This window comes from Haemorhous mexicanus, chromosome 8, assembly GCF_027477595.1.
Source record: "Haemorhous mexicanus isolate bHaeMex1 chromosome 8, bHaeMex1.pri, whole genome shotgun sequence".
NCBI classification, from domain to species: domain Eukaryota; kingdom Metazoa; phylum Chordata; class Aves; order Passeriformes; family Fringillidae; genus Haemorhous; species Haemorhous mexicanus.
In genome coordinates, this window is record NC_082348.1 from 15,378,474 (window position 1) to 15,393,246 (window position 14,773).

The window sequence follows — 14,773 nt, forward strand, 5'->3', positions numbered from 1 at the left end:
CATACCAAGGGTATGCTACATGAGAGTAGAGTTGTGGACAGACATCAAAAGGATGATTTCCGTTCCTGAAATTACACAACCTGCCCATCAAACATTCCTACAGTGCTTTACCTTAAGTGAAGTCAAATTACATTAAAATTTTAGGATTTTTTTAAAATCGTAAGACCTCCACCAGCTTTTAGAAGAAAAAGCATGTCATCTATTCTCTCTGTTGAAAGTACTATCTATACAGAGAGAAAAAAATGTTTGTCTGAAGATATGACAAAATACAACACCAATTCACAGACATACAGTTCATTTTCAGCTTTCAGAAGCTTCACCTTGAAGCTCTACTTAGAAAGCAAGCACCCACATATTACAGCTATTTATTTTTTTTTAATTATTGTATCTGCATGACCTTTTTCCTCCATGCTAATTAAGGCTTGTACACGAGCCGTTGAAGCATCCTAGCCCAGGAGAGGTAGCACTTCCTGAGTGATTATCCCAATGTGACAGCCTCCCTTCTCTCCTCTCTGTTTACACCTCAACTCTTTCATCACAAAATTGGGAAGTTTATCTATTTTACAGTAGTTAATTTCTGCACAGCATTTTACAATATAAATTTCCATATGCTGTTAATGGACAAACCTCAAAAAAGTTCAATGTTATTTCACATGCCTGCAAACCACTGTCATAGAAACTAATAATCAGCTGTACAATCAGAATTTCCAGATGGTGCATAACCTGCAGACACTCCACAACACATAAAAACCCCCCTCAAAGTACATACCCGAAAAAAGAGGTCAAGAGAATCCTGGATGGATCGGGAAGGAAGGAATTTCTTCCTTCGAGGAAGGTCAATGGAGAGGTCATTAAACTGTTCTCGTTTAGTGACTGTTTCACCACACCTAAAAAAGAAACATGCTCGTGCAAGTCTGATGAAAAATAAACTTAAAACTAACAAACTCTTTTGTGGTTTAGGGTAAAGCCACTTCCCAGTTCATCCTATTTTTACTCATCAAAATGGAACTGTTTGATGCTCAGGACAAAGTTGGAACTTGCAATTTCTTTTTGATGCTTTAGAAGATGAAACATTTGTTTAAGGGTAAGAACAAAAATGCACAGATTACTTTGGAGAGGCAAGTGATCAGGTATAGAGGAAATCAAAGTGATTGCTATAGCTGAACACATCTGCTGCACAATGAATGCCCAAACACATTGGTTGACATCTTTTTCTGCAGCAATCTAGAGAGACAGAAGAAAATGCCATTCCCGGGAAGTCCTTAGAAAGATCAAATTAAAAACATGGCATCCCCTTTTCATTTTTTTAAGAGGAAATACTACTTGGCTCAAACCCCCTTTTCTCTCTATTCCCATACAATTGGTACACAAAGAGCAAAGAACAAAGGCTTTCCATTGGAAAGGCAATGAAGAACTAGGTGGTATGAAACTGTTTAAAGAAGGCCTGCAGCAGACAGCGTGGTGTGAAGTTTACAGCATTTCTAGACAAGAGAGTATTCTTCTAAATATCTAGCCTTGGATAAAACATAGTTCTTAGTTGTGGTTACTGCAGATGAAGTCATGTGAGATGGGAACACTTCCTAGTCTTTTAAGTTAAGTGTGAAAAAAGCTGTCAAGCACACTTACATTTTGCAAATGATAGAATGCTGAACCTCAAACTCTAAGTTACTGATAACGGGACATGTATAAACTTTGGTGGCTGAGAGGTCATCAGAAGCACGTCCTGGTGAGTTATCCTCATTAGGGACTGGTTCACTCTTCCAAGTTTTGTTTAACTTTTCCATGTCTTCCTTCAGCTGATCCAGACACTGGCTCAAGAACTCATGTGCATCCTAGAAACAGGGCAAATGCAATGAAATGGCTTTGTGTAACTTCATTCAGTATTTTTCTCAAACACACACAAACTGGGGAATTATGTTCAGTTCACTGCATTCAGTAATACTGAGGCAGTTCTGCTCTAACAATCATTGCCATTCAACCAAAAGTCACTGTCAAACACAGCTGAAGCTTGACAGGTGTTCAATACAGTCCAAGCACCGGACAAATTGCACATAACTATTTCCAGACAATGATACTTACATTCTGCATGTACCCAGAAAATCTCTCTGCAGTAGCTGAAATGGCACTTTTCACCTTCTTGAGCAGCTCTTTCTTAACCTCAGGGCTGCAGACATCTTTTTTAGCAAGCAGATGGGCAAAACGTCTGCAGAAGTCAAGGCAATGAAACACTGGTTGGTTTTCCAGGACTTTAGAGAAACATAATAGAATTCATGATACCTTATTTTAAGAGATCCTAAAAGCTTCTGTCCTGTGATAAGTGGTTCAAGGGTTCTGTATGAAAATATCTCACACATAATTAACCTCTTCCATTTCAAGTACTTTGAGATCTCATTTGAAGCCATCATCAAACAGCACTCAAATGAACAATAAAAAACCCAGTCCACAATCTTTTAAGGTAAAGAGAAAAACCTTTTAAACTCTAAAAATGTATTTCTCCTCTTTTACAATGAGGAAAAAAACCTCATAATGCTTTTTAAAAACATTTGTACTGATAGGAAATATGATATCACACAGTACCAAAATAAGCAAAACAAAATCACTAAATTCAACTTGAATGATCAGAACAGTTTATACTTATGTTCTACTTTTCAACTTCCACTCATTTTCAAGCCTTACGTCTTTCAGCAGTAAAAACATTTTAAGAGAGAAAAAAGCTGTAGCAAAAAGAGCCATGAGGAGTTCCTCAGTTCAAGCAACTGCTTCTGTCAGCTTTGCTACAGAACTTTTGAAATTAACTTTACTGGTGCCTCTGAGCTACTGTGATTTAGTTATCTTTTACAACTGGTTTACAATTCCACAGGACATACACACCAAATATATTCCAAGAACAAGTTTTGGTCATGCTACATACGTAAGAAGATGATAGGAAGATGTCACATTACATGACATAAAAAACCCCCACCCAAAGACAGGGAAAACCTGTATAATCCTCTTGCATCCCAAACCCAACAACAAAAACTCAGTTAACCCCAAGAATCTGATCAGTTTCCTGCAGCTTGACAAGTTTCTGCTACTCTGCTGAACGGTGTGCGCGGTCCTAGCCCTCTACAGCTGCTCAGTGAAGCACGTTAGGAAACCACAGCACAGTTGGTAAGTAATCACTGATCAACCAGAAAACCAGTCACCAGGTTAGATGATATAGCCAAACCAAGAGAAGACAAAGTAGATGCTTTGAGTATCAACTCTGACTCGTACAGGATCACACACTGCCCATTAGGTATATGGAGCACAACCTTCAGAGGTCTTTCTATAAAAATTAGAGAAAGGACATTTCAAGAGGCACATGGAACAACCTCTGATCCCAAGTAGTGTAGAAAGAGTTCAAGATGACACACCAAAAATAGAAAATTACCTCAAAAGATATAAAAAATGATGGAACAGAAACACAAATGGTTCTGATAATCCTGTATCTTATTTAGTGACAGAAAAGGAATGAGGTGCACAAGATAAACTATAATAAAAAATCCCAAATGGCTGAATTTAGAGAAAGATTAAGTATGCAAAACTTGAACACTTTCCACAGCTACCAAACAAAAGGCATAAGCCCCCATATATCAGGTGAAGTTAGCAATCACCTTAAACTCTACCTGGCAAAGTTTTTAAATAAAACTTTTCTGCATCTAACTTATTTTGCCATTTCTTACATTTTCTTCTTAAGCATTTTACTCTGCCACTAGAAATATAGTAAAAGAATGCCTGTAACTCAGTATTGTAAGTTTTAACAGCTGATTTCCTATTTCAAAAGTAAAACTCCAAAATACAGACAGCTCTAGGATTTCTTTTATTATCTATACAGGCAAATGACCCTCTACAAGGATGCTTCAGTATAACCAAACCAGTTTCGCAGCAAAGAAGGAGAAAAACAGCTTTCATAGAATGTGAATTTTACCTGATAAGTGCATTGAGTGGAATTTTTTTCCATGGGATACCCTGTTTGAGCAAATCATTAGCAAAAGACTGAATTGAAAATAAGGACTGTAGAATGGCATTCATATAGCAGGTGTTTCCCAAGTTTGAAAACCTGAAAGAAAAAAAAAAATTAATAAATTGAATACTTTGTGTCTAATGGTCAACGTGCAAACCTGCTGCCAGAGGTAAACACAGGATATTCACTCCAGCAACTTCCCTCAGAGAATCTTACTGGAGCTGTTCCCCAGCCCTGCAGCCTAAACTGAAAACTCACGGGAGACAGCATTTAGCATTTATCAGGAAAGCACCCATGAGTTTCTACAATCAAACTTAAAAAAAAAAAAAAAAAAAAAGAAAAAAGAAAAAAAAAAAAGAAAAAAAGAGATATATACACGCACACATAAAGGAAACGAATCATTAAAGGAACACAAATTACCTGAAATTATTATGTCTCTGAAACTCCCAGGATGTGAATTCAGGAATACATATCCTCCAAACTAAGAAAAGGGTTCCCTCCCTCAGTGTTCATTAATTTCAGGACTATTTTTTAAATTAAATAATTACAACAAGAATGTGCATGTTCTGATGATCAAAGTATGCAGGCTAGATAAAGAAAATTAAATTTACCCTTGCAACTGTTGTTGAGGATGGGTGGAAAGGGGCACTCGGGGTTTGTTCCATCCTGTGTAATCTTGATTAGATCTCATTTTTTTAACAGAAAGAGGGGCAGGCTGAGAAAGGAATCCCAGGCTTCTTTTGGCTGAAGAGGTCTGGCTGGATACACTAGACCTAGAAACGTAAAAGCATAAGATAGAAGACTTGCAATGTTCTGCCTTCTAGAGCTGTAGTCCATGAGACTGGAATCGCAGCACCATGGAAGACAAGGACTGGTGAAGCCATACAAGATAAGTGGAATGTGTCACAGTGAAAAAGAGATGTGACAGAGAACACTTCTTTCCAGAAGTGTTATAATTGTTAGCTTGGTTAAATTTTCTTATATCCACTGGGGTACATGCAGTATAACCAAGTCTTTGGTCCTATAAACATTTAATAATTCCCCACAATCTATGATGAGAGGAAGAATGATTACATAGCATGAGATCACCACTCCCAAGATATGCTTAAAATTCACATCTGGGCCAGAATCTTCATTTTCAGTCTCTTGTTTTTGTAACCTAATCACCAACTATCGACCTCAATTCCTAACATTTAAACATGGACAATGCTTCTTTTCTCCCTTGATCTTGTATCTCATCTATCTAGGGCAGAAACCAAGAGTCTGACAGCACCTGACAAAGAAGAATCCCAAGCTCAGCGGGATTTAGTATTTGCTAAAATACTGTTATTAAAATATAGAATTGCATGCCATTTATCACTTTGGAAAAATGAAGCACGAGTTCAGACTTAACTTGCAGAGTTTATATAATATTTGAACCACCTAGAGTTATTCACAACAACTATAACAGACTTGAGTGATTTTACAAAGTCTTTCTATTGCAAGCATTAACTAGAGTTTGTAGGTGTAAGCAGGGCAGTTGAAGACACACTGACGAACTGGACTGTGCTCCTGAAGGAAAAAAAAAAAACCTCACCAAGTTATGCATCTAAGCACCATGTGATCAACACACAGGAAACTGAAGAGCTTAATTCCTGTGAAACAACTGCTATTTACAGTTCATTCTAGTGAATCAGCCCTACCTGTCCAGGGAGGAACTGCCAGTGGAGTACTCTTTTGAAGAGGATCTACTACCATAAAAAGACGATGACTGCAGTGGTAAAACACCTTTAAAAGAAAAGGAAAGACAGGACATTTTGTTTCAGGTTACATAGCTATTTTTACAATAAGCAACTTGTTTGAAAGCACTTAGTCAGAAGGTTTAAAAATCCTCAAATACTGGTTTCTAGAATTGGTTGGGAGATGACTAATACATATGCTTAGGAGTACTAATGTGATTATTAATGATATGTAAGTAAAGGCATGATGGAGTTTCAGGTATTCAATTCAGTCTCCATCAAACCCAAAGTGCAATGAAATATTAAAAAGTCATTACCTTCACTACGTGAAAGTTAATAAATCTACCTCTTGTTAAGAGAGACAAGATACATGTACAGAAAACTCCTGTTTTCCAATGCAGTGATCTCAAAATTCAAAGTAAATATGCAGAAGTGAAAACAGCTTCTCTTCCCACTCCCAATTCCTACAGTAAGCTACTACATACTTGGGGCAAAATAGGATTGTTTTATTGATACGATATCATTGTGACAGATCCTGAGACTTTAATGCCTCAGATGGTGCCACATTAAAAAAAGGCTCTCAAGAGTCAAAACCCCACCTATTACAGTGAACATTGGTGTAATTTAGTTTGAATAATGAATAACTGTTTGCTTCTTTTCCAGCTTGAAGTTGTTTGAGCCACGCGATTTTCAGAAATGCAGATATGTGAAAGAAGTTTGCAAGAACTTGCAGGGATACATAGACTCTAATTTTGACTCTGAAGACAAACAGTAGACATCTTAATCACAAAAAAAAGCCTACAGTTCACATGGGCATTAAGAGCAAAGGGAAGTTTTAAAAATATGTAAGAAAGCAAGTAGGAAGAAATTTACAGAAATCCCCTCCCAAGTAAACAGGCAGCTTGAACAGTTTGAAGCTGCTTGTTGGAATTTTCAAGCAAGCTGGCTCATGGGCTGGCATCACCACTGAAGAATAAAAGTCAAGGCCACACCAGAGCAGGACAGGCTTTGAAAATGAAGGCAGGTTATTTGCATCTCATATATGGTTCTGGAGGAAGCAATAAAGTTAATGGTATGGCAGATTAGGAAAAAACACCTCTGCAGCAAGTTGCTGAAGTTGTACCAAAGGGGCAAAATTGAACTGGTCAAGGCTAGGTATCATTTGGCTTTACATTCATTTTTTACCTGATGTCCTATTCTCCTCAGCCTGCTTCAGGTTCAACTGTTTCTCTCTGCTACTATTCAAGTACTTCCATGCTGGATCACTCAAGGCTTTATTATTCCTACAGAGAGGAATGGAAGGCAGTGCAGTTATGGAAGATATGGGATATTACTGTTCAGTATTTACAACTTGTTTTAAAGCATTTCTCACCTATCACCTTTAATACTTGACTACGAACAGAAGAACTTCACTCACACGTAAGTTTAACTCACATAATTCATTTAAAGAAGCCCTCTTACAATTAAATTTGACTTCAAACACATGGAGCTTCTTCTTCAAATGGCAATTCCCCTTTATCAGTTTTTTTTGAAAAGGGTCAAAGCACATATAATCCTGACTGACATAATTGACAAAAGATTGATGATCAAAATTTGCATGGAAATCAACTGCTGGAGCAGTCTGTATTTCCCTTTATTAACCCTGAACACATACCTCATTTCAAGCACCCAATGTATTCTTAAGCTGACTGGCCTGGTCCATGTGGCTGAGAGCACTTTTTAGAAAAATATCCCTTTACAAATGAACAAGGAATTTAAAATCAGAAACAACTGTTACTTACGTTGAAGAATCATTCTCTTTAGGATAATCTTCACTCATTTCTGAACCAGGGGGTTGTGATCTTTTCCTCTTTTCACTGATGACAGAAAAATTTGTGGTCATTCTTTCTGAAAGGTTAGCAAATGTCCCTCTTCCAAATGAGTATCATTCCTGAATGCCTTCCATGCATTTTGGACCTATCTTCTGCAATCTCCACTTTTATAGCATACAGAGGGGCATTTGGTCTGCCCAATTCTTAAGCTGTACTGAAAGTTCTAGTGCCAGTACCAGTCAGAGGCTATAAAAGCATGTATTAACATCCTGTTAAAAGTAACAGCAAAACTAGAGGAAGATTTATATCCCCTTCTTATGTCTCAGTGTAGTGAGTTCCACCTGCAGCTCTACAAAGAGCTGAACTTTTACAGTATCATAGTAAGAAGAGAACCCTCCTACCGATTCTCCAACAGGCCTGTCCTGTGAGGGACTGATGATGCAGGAGATGCTGCAATGTTCACCCTGTTGCTTGGTGTTCCAGCTCCAGCAGAATTCTTAATAGAGCCTCTTGCTGGGGTACCCAGCACCTTGCGGAATGTGTTCTCCTCCTTACTCTCCACAGTCACTCTTTTGGGAGGAGTCTGAAAAGCCCAAGTGGAGTGGGCCAGGGAGAAAACCCAAGAGTGAAAAAATAGGATCATCTTTAGTCTAATCTGTGATTTCCACCACTTTTTATTGGCTACAGTCTAGCATCCAGAAGTGGACAGATACTACTTGTAACACATTCACAAAGTTTAAACACTAATTAGACATAGGTAAAATTTTGACTGAGTCATACAAGTCGTAAACATTAAACTTTACTGCAGTAACCACTTTTCCTTCTCATTTTCCAATGCTAAGTCAGTTGAATTTCAGTTTTTAAAACCTCCTTTACAAGCTATGGCATTAAAAAAAACCCAAGGCGTGATTCCTAACTATCCACACAATCTTGGGTGGTATTACAATTAAAAATATTAAAAAAGCTGTACTAAAACCCACATAATTAAAACAGTGCCCTTACTGCCTTGGGCCAAGCAAGCCCTATACGTGATGCAATGCAAAGAGGTAATAATTGGTCGACTAAGGAATGTTGGCCAATTTTAGACTTGAAAACTGAACATGTCTAATCTCACCACTGTATATACAGCCTCGAGTTTTTAGAGTGAGATTGCCTTTAAGGTAACATGTAGAATTTGTTTTGGGACAATGTCAGAAATAGTCTCCCTCAGGGCAGCAATGTAAGTGTATTCACAGAGATAACAAAGTAAATTAAAGCTTGTAGATACACCATGAAAACTGGGGAGAAAAAGAAGAACAAAATATTTTGAAGGAAAGCAACTTCTGGGGGAAAGTCCGTGAAATTTACACAAAAATGTGAGCAGAATGCCACAAATACAGTAAATTTATTCAGTAAGTAAACCTGGATCATCTACTTTTCAATGAACACATGTGGCTGAAGTCTGCTAAACTCATCAAGACCTATGCTGACTAAGACATGGTCACACACATATAAGGTATTTGGCATAAAACAAAGGGAGATTCAGAACTATGTGAGAAGCAAGAAGTCTCAGTCATGTACTTTCCTTCTACTTCTCTGCTAAAAGCTCATATGCAAAGAACATAGTCTGACTTCCATAGCCAGACACTGACCTTTCTTTCTTACTCATACAGATGTCTCCTCACAAACAAGATCCAGCACTGCCAGCCACCCCATACCCATCCATTCCAAGCTCTCTAGATTACAAACACTTTGGATGTAAAGTATTTACAGTGCCATTACAACATACAAGAGGAAGAGAGAATAAAATTAGAGAAGAAAAATTTGAACAATTTAACAAACCTGGTTCTCTACGTAAGAGAACTGCCTGTTAGCTTCCTTCTGTGCGGTCCTGCTGCCCAGCACACCTCCAAAACTGCCAGATCCTTGAGAGGGTTTCCCAGCTGACAGAAAAAGTACACAATATTTGATCTGATTGTCATTTAACTGACTGTGATTTTTATTTGCAAAATGTTTAGCTGGAGTTGACTTTGGAAAGGGCATGCCAGATTTCTTGCCAAGAGACTACAATATTCTGAATACACAGACATAAGCACACGTTTATGGATATCCCTCATACTGGTCATTTAGCCACTTGGCAGCAAACTTCCTATCCTTAAAAAAAAAAGGCAAAATCAAGTAAGCAAAATAAAAAATGAAGAGACTGTGCATGGGCAATTAACAACTTTTCAAATACAAACACACAACATAAACAAATCCTTAATGTTAATCTTTGATTATTGTTCGGCATGAGAAAAGTTTAAAACAAAAAATGGGGTTTGAGGCCAGAAAGAAACATTTACAGAAGTGCAAAGAAAGCCAGGAACACAAGGACAAAATGTGCTGAAGATGTGTGCTGGTTTTGGCTGGAGCAGAGTTAAATTTCTTCTCAGTAGCGAGGATAAGGCTATGTTTTGGATTTGTCCTGGAAAGAGTGCTGATAACAGAGATGTTATAGTTATTGCTGAGCTCTGCTCACAAAGAGTCAAGGCCTTTTCTGCTGCTCACATCATCCCTCAGGAAGCAGGGGATGCACAGAAAGCCAGGAGGGGACACAGAGGTGACAGCTGACCCCAACTGACCACAGGGATATCCCACACCACGCAGCATCGTGCTCAGTGTAAAAAGGTGGGGAAGAAGTAAGGGAGGCACAGTGATGGTGTTTGTCTTCTCAAGTCACCATCACACATGGTAGAGTCCTGCTTTCTTGGAGACGTCTGAACACCTGCTTGCCCACGGGGAGTGGTGAGTGAATTCCTCATTTGTTCTGCTTGCATGCACAGCTCTTGCTTTACTTAACTGCCTTTGTCTCTACCCACAAGTTTCCTCATTTTCACTTTCTCATTGTCTTCCCAACCCCACTGGGAAGACTGTGTGAGCAGATGCTTGGGGCTTAGCTGTTGTTTGATATGGTTAAACCACGATAAGATGGAGAAAAGAAAACACAACACCTCTCCATAAAGATTAACATGAGTTACAACAATTGCACTCACCAGTATGAACCCTGTCTTGATGGACTGCATCCAAATACATCCGCATTTCATTTGCATCTTTGAAAGGTACCTTATCAATTGTCAGAAAGCTGGTATCCTTTAGTGTTAACATCAGGCAGCACAGTTTTCTGCCGTTTGGTCGTAAGGTCACAGTTTTAATGTTATGGCTTAACTGCAAACAAGAAAATGACTATAAGCATAAATCCAACTTTAAAAGGTCAAAACATTTACAAATTCAAACAAAATAGTTCAAACAGGCAGGCTAAGAGAAACTCTCAGCAAAATACTTCTTGCTCCACTTCAAGGAAACATTAAACCTCATACAATTAATACAATCTGTGACCTTGGCATCTGACAGGACTGCAAGGACAGTATCACTATTGCTCAACAGTGTCTAGAGTCCTGGATAAGCTTTCTGAAACTTGCTTTTCTACTGAGTGGGACATCTGTAAGTGTAAAGGAAAAACAACTTTATGAAGTCCCATTTAGTAAAAACTTTCACATCAAGTGCAAAATACAATTTGAGATGGGGAAAGTTTCAAGTATTAAACACAAATGTCTCACTTCACAAGTTGCTCCCAGAGAAGACAGATTTGAAATAACTTAAAGAATCTGCTGAGGAAGTAAGTCAGTAAGAAACATGCTTACTCTGTATGCAACATCGTAACAATTAAGTGGTGCCAAAACTTTCAGGGCTATGGTTGAGCACAAAAATAATTTTAATGAGACTTTGTGCTCCCTAATGATGCCACTGCTATTTTATAATATAATAACCTTACTTGTGCTTCATGCAAAGTCACCTACAAAAACTGGTTGTTGGGTAAAGGTTCTACTACTCATGCAGGTTGAGGGTAGCTCAAAAAGAGTGAGATAGTAAAAGACACTTCATGTCTACCAACAAGGCTTAATTTTTTCCATAAAGATCTCTACCTGCTTGGAAAACCAATCTAGACACAACGGCAGCTTGTAAGAGGGGCTGGAAAACCACCTCAATCAGAAACTAAGGGTTTATTTTAATGGGAGCATTACACTTTTGAAACACCTTGCACTCAATCCTTGTATTTTGGGTTGGTTTTTTTTTTTTTGTTTTGTTTTGTTTTGTTTGTGGGCTATTGGGATTATTTTTAAATACAAGCTAAAAATATTTTCAAATACCTAAGAATAACAGGCTCCAAATTTTTCATGCTCTCTTAAAACATCAAGTCTAGTGCAAAGGGATTACAATTACTTCACCATCTCAAAGCAAAATAACCCATTTCAACTTAAAATGCTGTCAGAAGACTCCATCCACACTCTTCATGCACCTGTTATGACCCAGCCAGTGTCACAAAGTTTTGGTAGGCGTGGGGAAACAAAGTATTTCTCTTAATACTATCTAGGACAACTTAGTTAAAGCTCTGAAACATCTCTAAGACATCATCTGACAGAAGAAATTTGATGACACACTAGTCACTGTAGAAAGAAATATAATGCTGGATCCATCCAAACCTTCCATTATAGAAATCTAAAAACAGGCAGGGAAATCACTCGCAGTCCTCTCAGAGCAGCTTGTCAAAAAAAACAGGGAATGCTACTTCTGAAGCAAGATCATCAGGAATTTGTCACACCTGAAGTGGCATGCCAACAGCCTGAGGATGTCTCACACAAACTACCCTCCAGCACAAGCCTCTTCTTCCTTTGCTGCACGGTGGCTTATCACCCTCTCTGCTAGATCCTGCACTCAGTCCTTTCCCCAAATTTCTGTGAAAACCCTCCACTGAGCTCACAAAGAGATCTGACAAGTGCCAGAGACAGGGAAGAAAACCTGCCCCTTTAGGCCATGGTTAGCTGTTCTGTAGGCTCATCCTCCCTGTGGAACCTCCCTTCGAGTTGCTGTCACACCACATCACTCATCCAGGCAGAAAGCAGTGTGTGAGAACAGGCACCCAGGGATTGCACAAGGGGAAGACAAGACTGCTCTCCTCAGGAGCAACAGTGGATTAAAGCAAACCTGCAGCCACAGCAGCACACAAGGCAGAGACTCTTTCCAAAGCTACAGTAACACAGGTGGGAACAATCCATAGCTAACGATTTCCTGACATCCTTGATTTCCAGGCAACACCACTTAACAGACTCTTTGCTCAGACTTTTCAGCACGCTAAGGCAGCAAAAACCTAACTTTTCAAAAAGAAATTAACTTTTTTTCATACCATCTGCACACAGAAATAAACAGCTCAGAGAGCAGACTAGTGAACATTACTGACAAAAAACAACAGTGGCATGAAAATGCAGAAGCCAACACATAGATCAGTTTAGGCTGTTGCAAAGTTGCTAAATAAGCTGGGATTTGTTTTCCTCCAACTGCTCTTGTGTAATTTACATATTTTTAAAACAGGTATGAATTTCTTATAGAAAAAGCACTCTGCTTTTGATTTGGGGCATTTTGCAGAAAAGCTAGGCAGACTGACCTGATAGCAACTATAGAATAAGAAAAATTTTGGCTGAATATTTCAAGAGAATCTTTAACAGCGATCTGCATCTGCATTTAAAACCTAAAACTGCAACAAGTAATGTTCAGCAAAGTCTTGCAATAGGCTACAGGTGTATTAACATAATTACACTTCAGCTGGGGAAACAGCTAGTTTAAAATAGTTAGGAATAAACTAATAAAATAAAATGGTTAGGATCTTCTCCTCTAGAGAACACAAGTGTGCCAGTAAGAGAAGGTTACAGGTTCCAAATATCCAAAAGTGAGCCACGATGCTCTACACTTCTGTAACTTTTCTCTGGTTTTTTGGTTCTCCCCATTTAGTGGCATCTCAATACCAACCTTGGTAGATCCTTTAACAATACGTGTAAATAATTTACTGGAGAGTTATACAAAGGGATTAGTGTTCAGGAAACCAGGAACGAGAAACAGTGACAGAGGGAAGTCTGCGGGACACTTAATAGCCTTGAAGAGGACAGCTGTTCACAAGAGAGCACAATCCATGCACTGTTAAAACAAAAGCCTTAATGTCTGGCATACCTGAAACGTGGTTGGAATTCCTCCAACATTGTAGTGAACTACTAGATTCACTTTGTTGTCCTTCTCCACAATTTCAAAGCTCCCTTCTTTCCATTTCGTAATCCCAGTCTGCATGCTGCGCATCCGGACAGGTCCGTGCACCTTTAACAGAGCCATGCTTTCTCACAGAAAAGAGCAAACAACAGAAAGCGTGTTCCACCTTAAAAACCTGTGGAAAAGGAGAAATGTATAACTTGGCAGGCCAAATAAAGGCTAAATGAAGACGGAAGCATGGCTTGAACTTTCCGGAGAAGTTTGGTAGAACCGTTTCATTGTTTTTAAACACAGTAAAGAAGAGCTGGACAGCAGTGAAGGAAACTTAAGATTAATAAAATCTCTCCCAGTATTAACAGCAGTGCACTGATTCCTTACTGCTGAGAGGTGAGCAGACACAATTTCAGACACAGAAGTTCTTAAAAGCCCTTAACTTCAATGGATTTAAGGTGGGGTGGGGTGGGGAGGAGCGGGAAAAGTGCCCGAGAAAAGCCAGTATGAGATAGGAAACAAAGTTTTGGAGGAGGTCTTCAAAGAAAGAAAACGAGCTCGTTTCTGACGGCGCGGGACCCGCGGCCACCTGGCAGGGCCTGGACGGGGGTCTCCGGCTTCCCCCGCTGCTCTCCGTCCAGGAAAGCCACGGGCCCGGGGACGAGAGCCACAGCCCAAGCGCTCCGGAAAGCACGGCGAGGCGTTTTCCCGGTAAAAGCCAGAAGGAATGAATGGAGCGGCCCCTGCGCGCAGCCCGGGAGGCGCTGCCGGGGAGGCTCTCCGAGGCATCCCGCGCTCAGGTGCCGCCGCTCCCGGCCGGGCCTGGCGGTAGTCCGGGCTCTTCCCGGGCCTGGCCCCGCTCCGCTCCCGCCGCTCACCCATACAGGGACGCGGTGAGCGGCGGGAGCGCCGCCCACCCCGTGCCGGGCCGCTCTGAGGAAGGCGGTCGCCGCGCGGCGGGAGGGGCACGCGGCCGGCGGGAGCTGGTAGGAATCGGTGGCGGCGATCCCCGGTACCTGCGTTCCGGCGCGTTCCGGCGCGTCCCGCGGGGCCCGGGGCGAGGCCCGGGGGGGAGGGGGGGGGCGGGGGAAGGGGGCGGCGGCGGCGGATGGCGGGAACCGGCCACAGCAGCGCGAGACGGCGCGCAATGCGCGCCCGCTCACGTCAGCGCGGCAGCGCCTTCCCGGCGCGCCCCGCGCGCGCCCGCTCCGCGCGCA

The 14,773-nt window shown here is 40.5% G+C and overlaps 1 protein-coding gene across 2 annotated transcripts in view; it reads right to left on the minus strand.

Annotated features, from left to right (window-relative positions):
* Positions 1–14,720, minus strand: part of USP37 (ubiquitin specific peptidase 37) — a 34,434-nt gene extending 19,714 nt beyond the window's left edge. The window contains exons 1-13 of one of the 2 annotated variants that reach the window (XM_059852844.1): positions 14,573–14,720; positions 13,533–13,740; positions 10,526–10,697; positions 9,336–9,436; positions 7,916–8,097; positions 7,485–7,559; positions 6,889–6,986; positions 5,668–5,752; positions 4,597–4,758; positions 3,950–4,081; positions 2,080–2,203; positions 1,627–1,832; positions 770–887 (exon numbers count right to left, since the gene is read on the minus strand). In XM_059852844.1, coding sequence (XP_059708827.1) covers positions 770–887; positions 1,627–1,832; positions 2,080–2,203; positions 3,950–4,081; positions 4,597–4,758; positions 5,668–5,752; positions 6,889–6,986; positions 7,485–7,559; positions 7,916–8,097; positions 9,336–9,436; positions 10,526–10,697; positions 13,533–13,688 — 1,611 coding nt within the window. In that variant the 5' untranslated portion in view covers positions 13,689–13,740; positions 14,573–14,720. Of the gene's footprint in view, positions 1–769; positions 888–1,626; positions 1,833–2,079; positions 2,204–3,949; positions 4,082–4,596; positions 4,759–5,667; positions 5,753–6,888; positions 6,987–7,484; positions 7,560–7,915; positions 8,098–9,335; positions 9,437–10,525; positions 10,698–13,532; positions 13,741–14,145; positions 14,389–14,572 lie in introns of those variants that run through there. The other variant, XM_059852845.1, reaches the window with a different exon arrangement.
* Between the last annotated feature and the right edge of the window lie 53 nt (positions 14,721–14,773).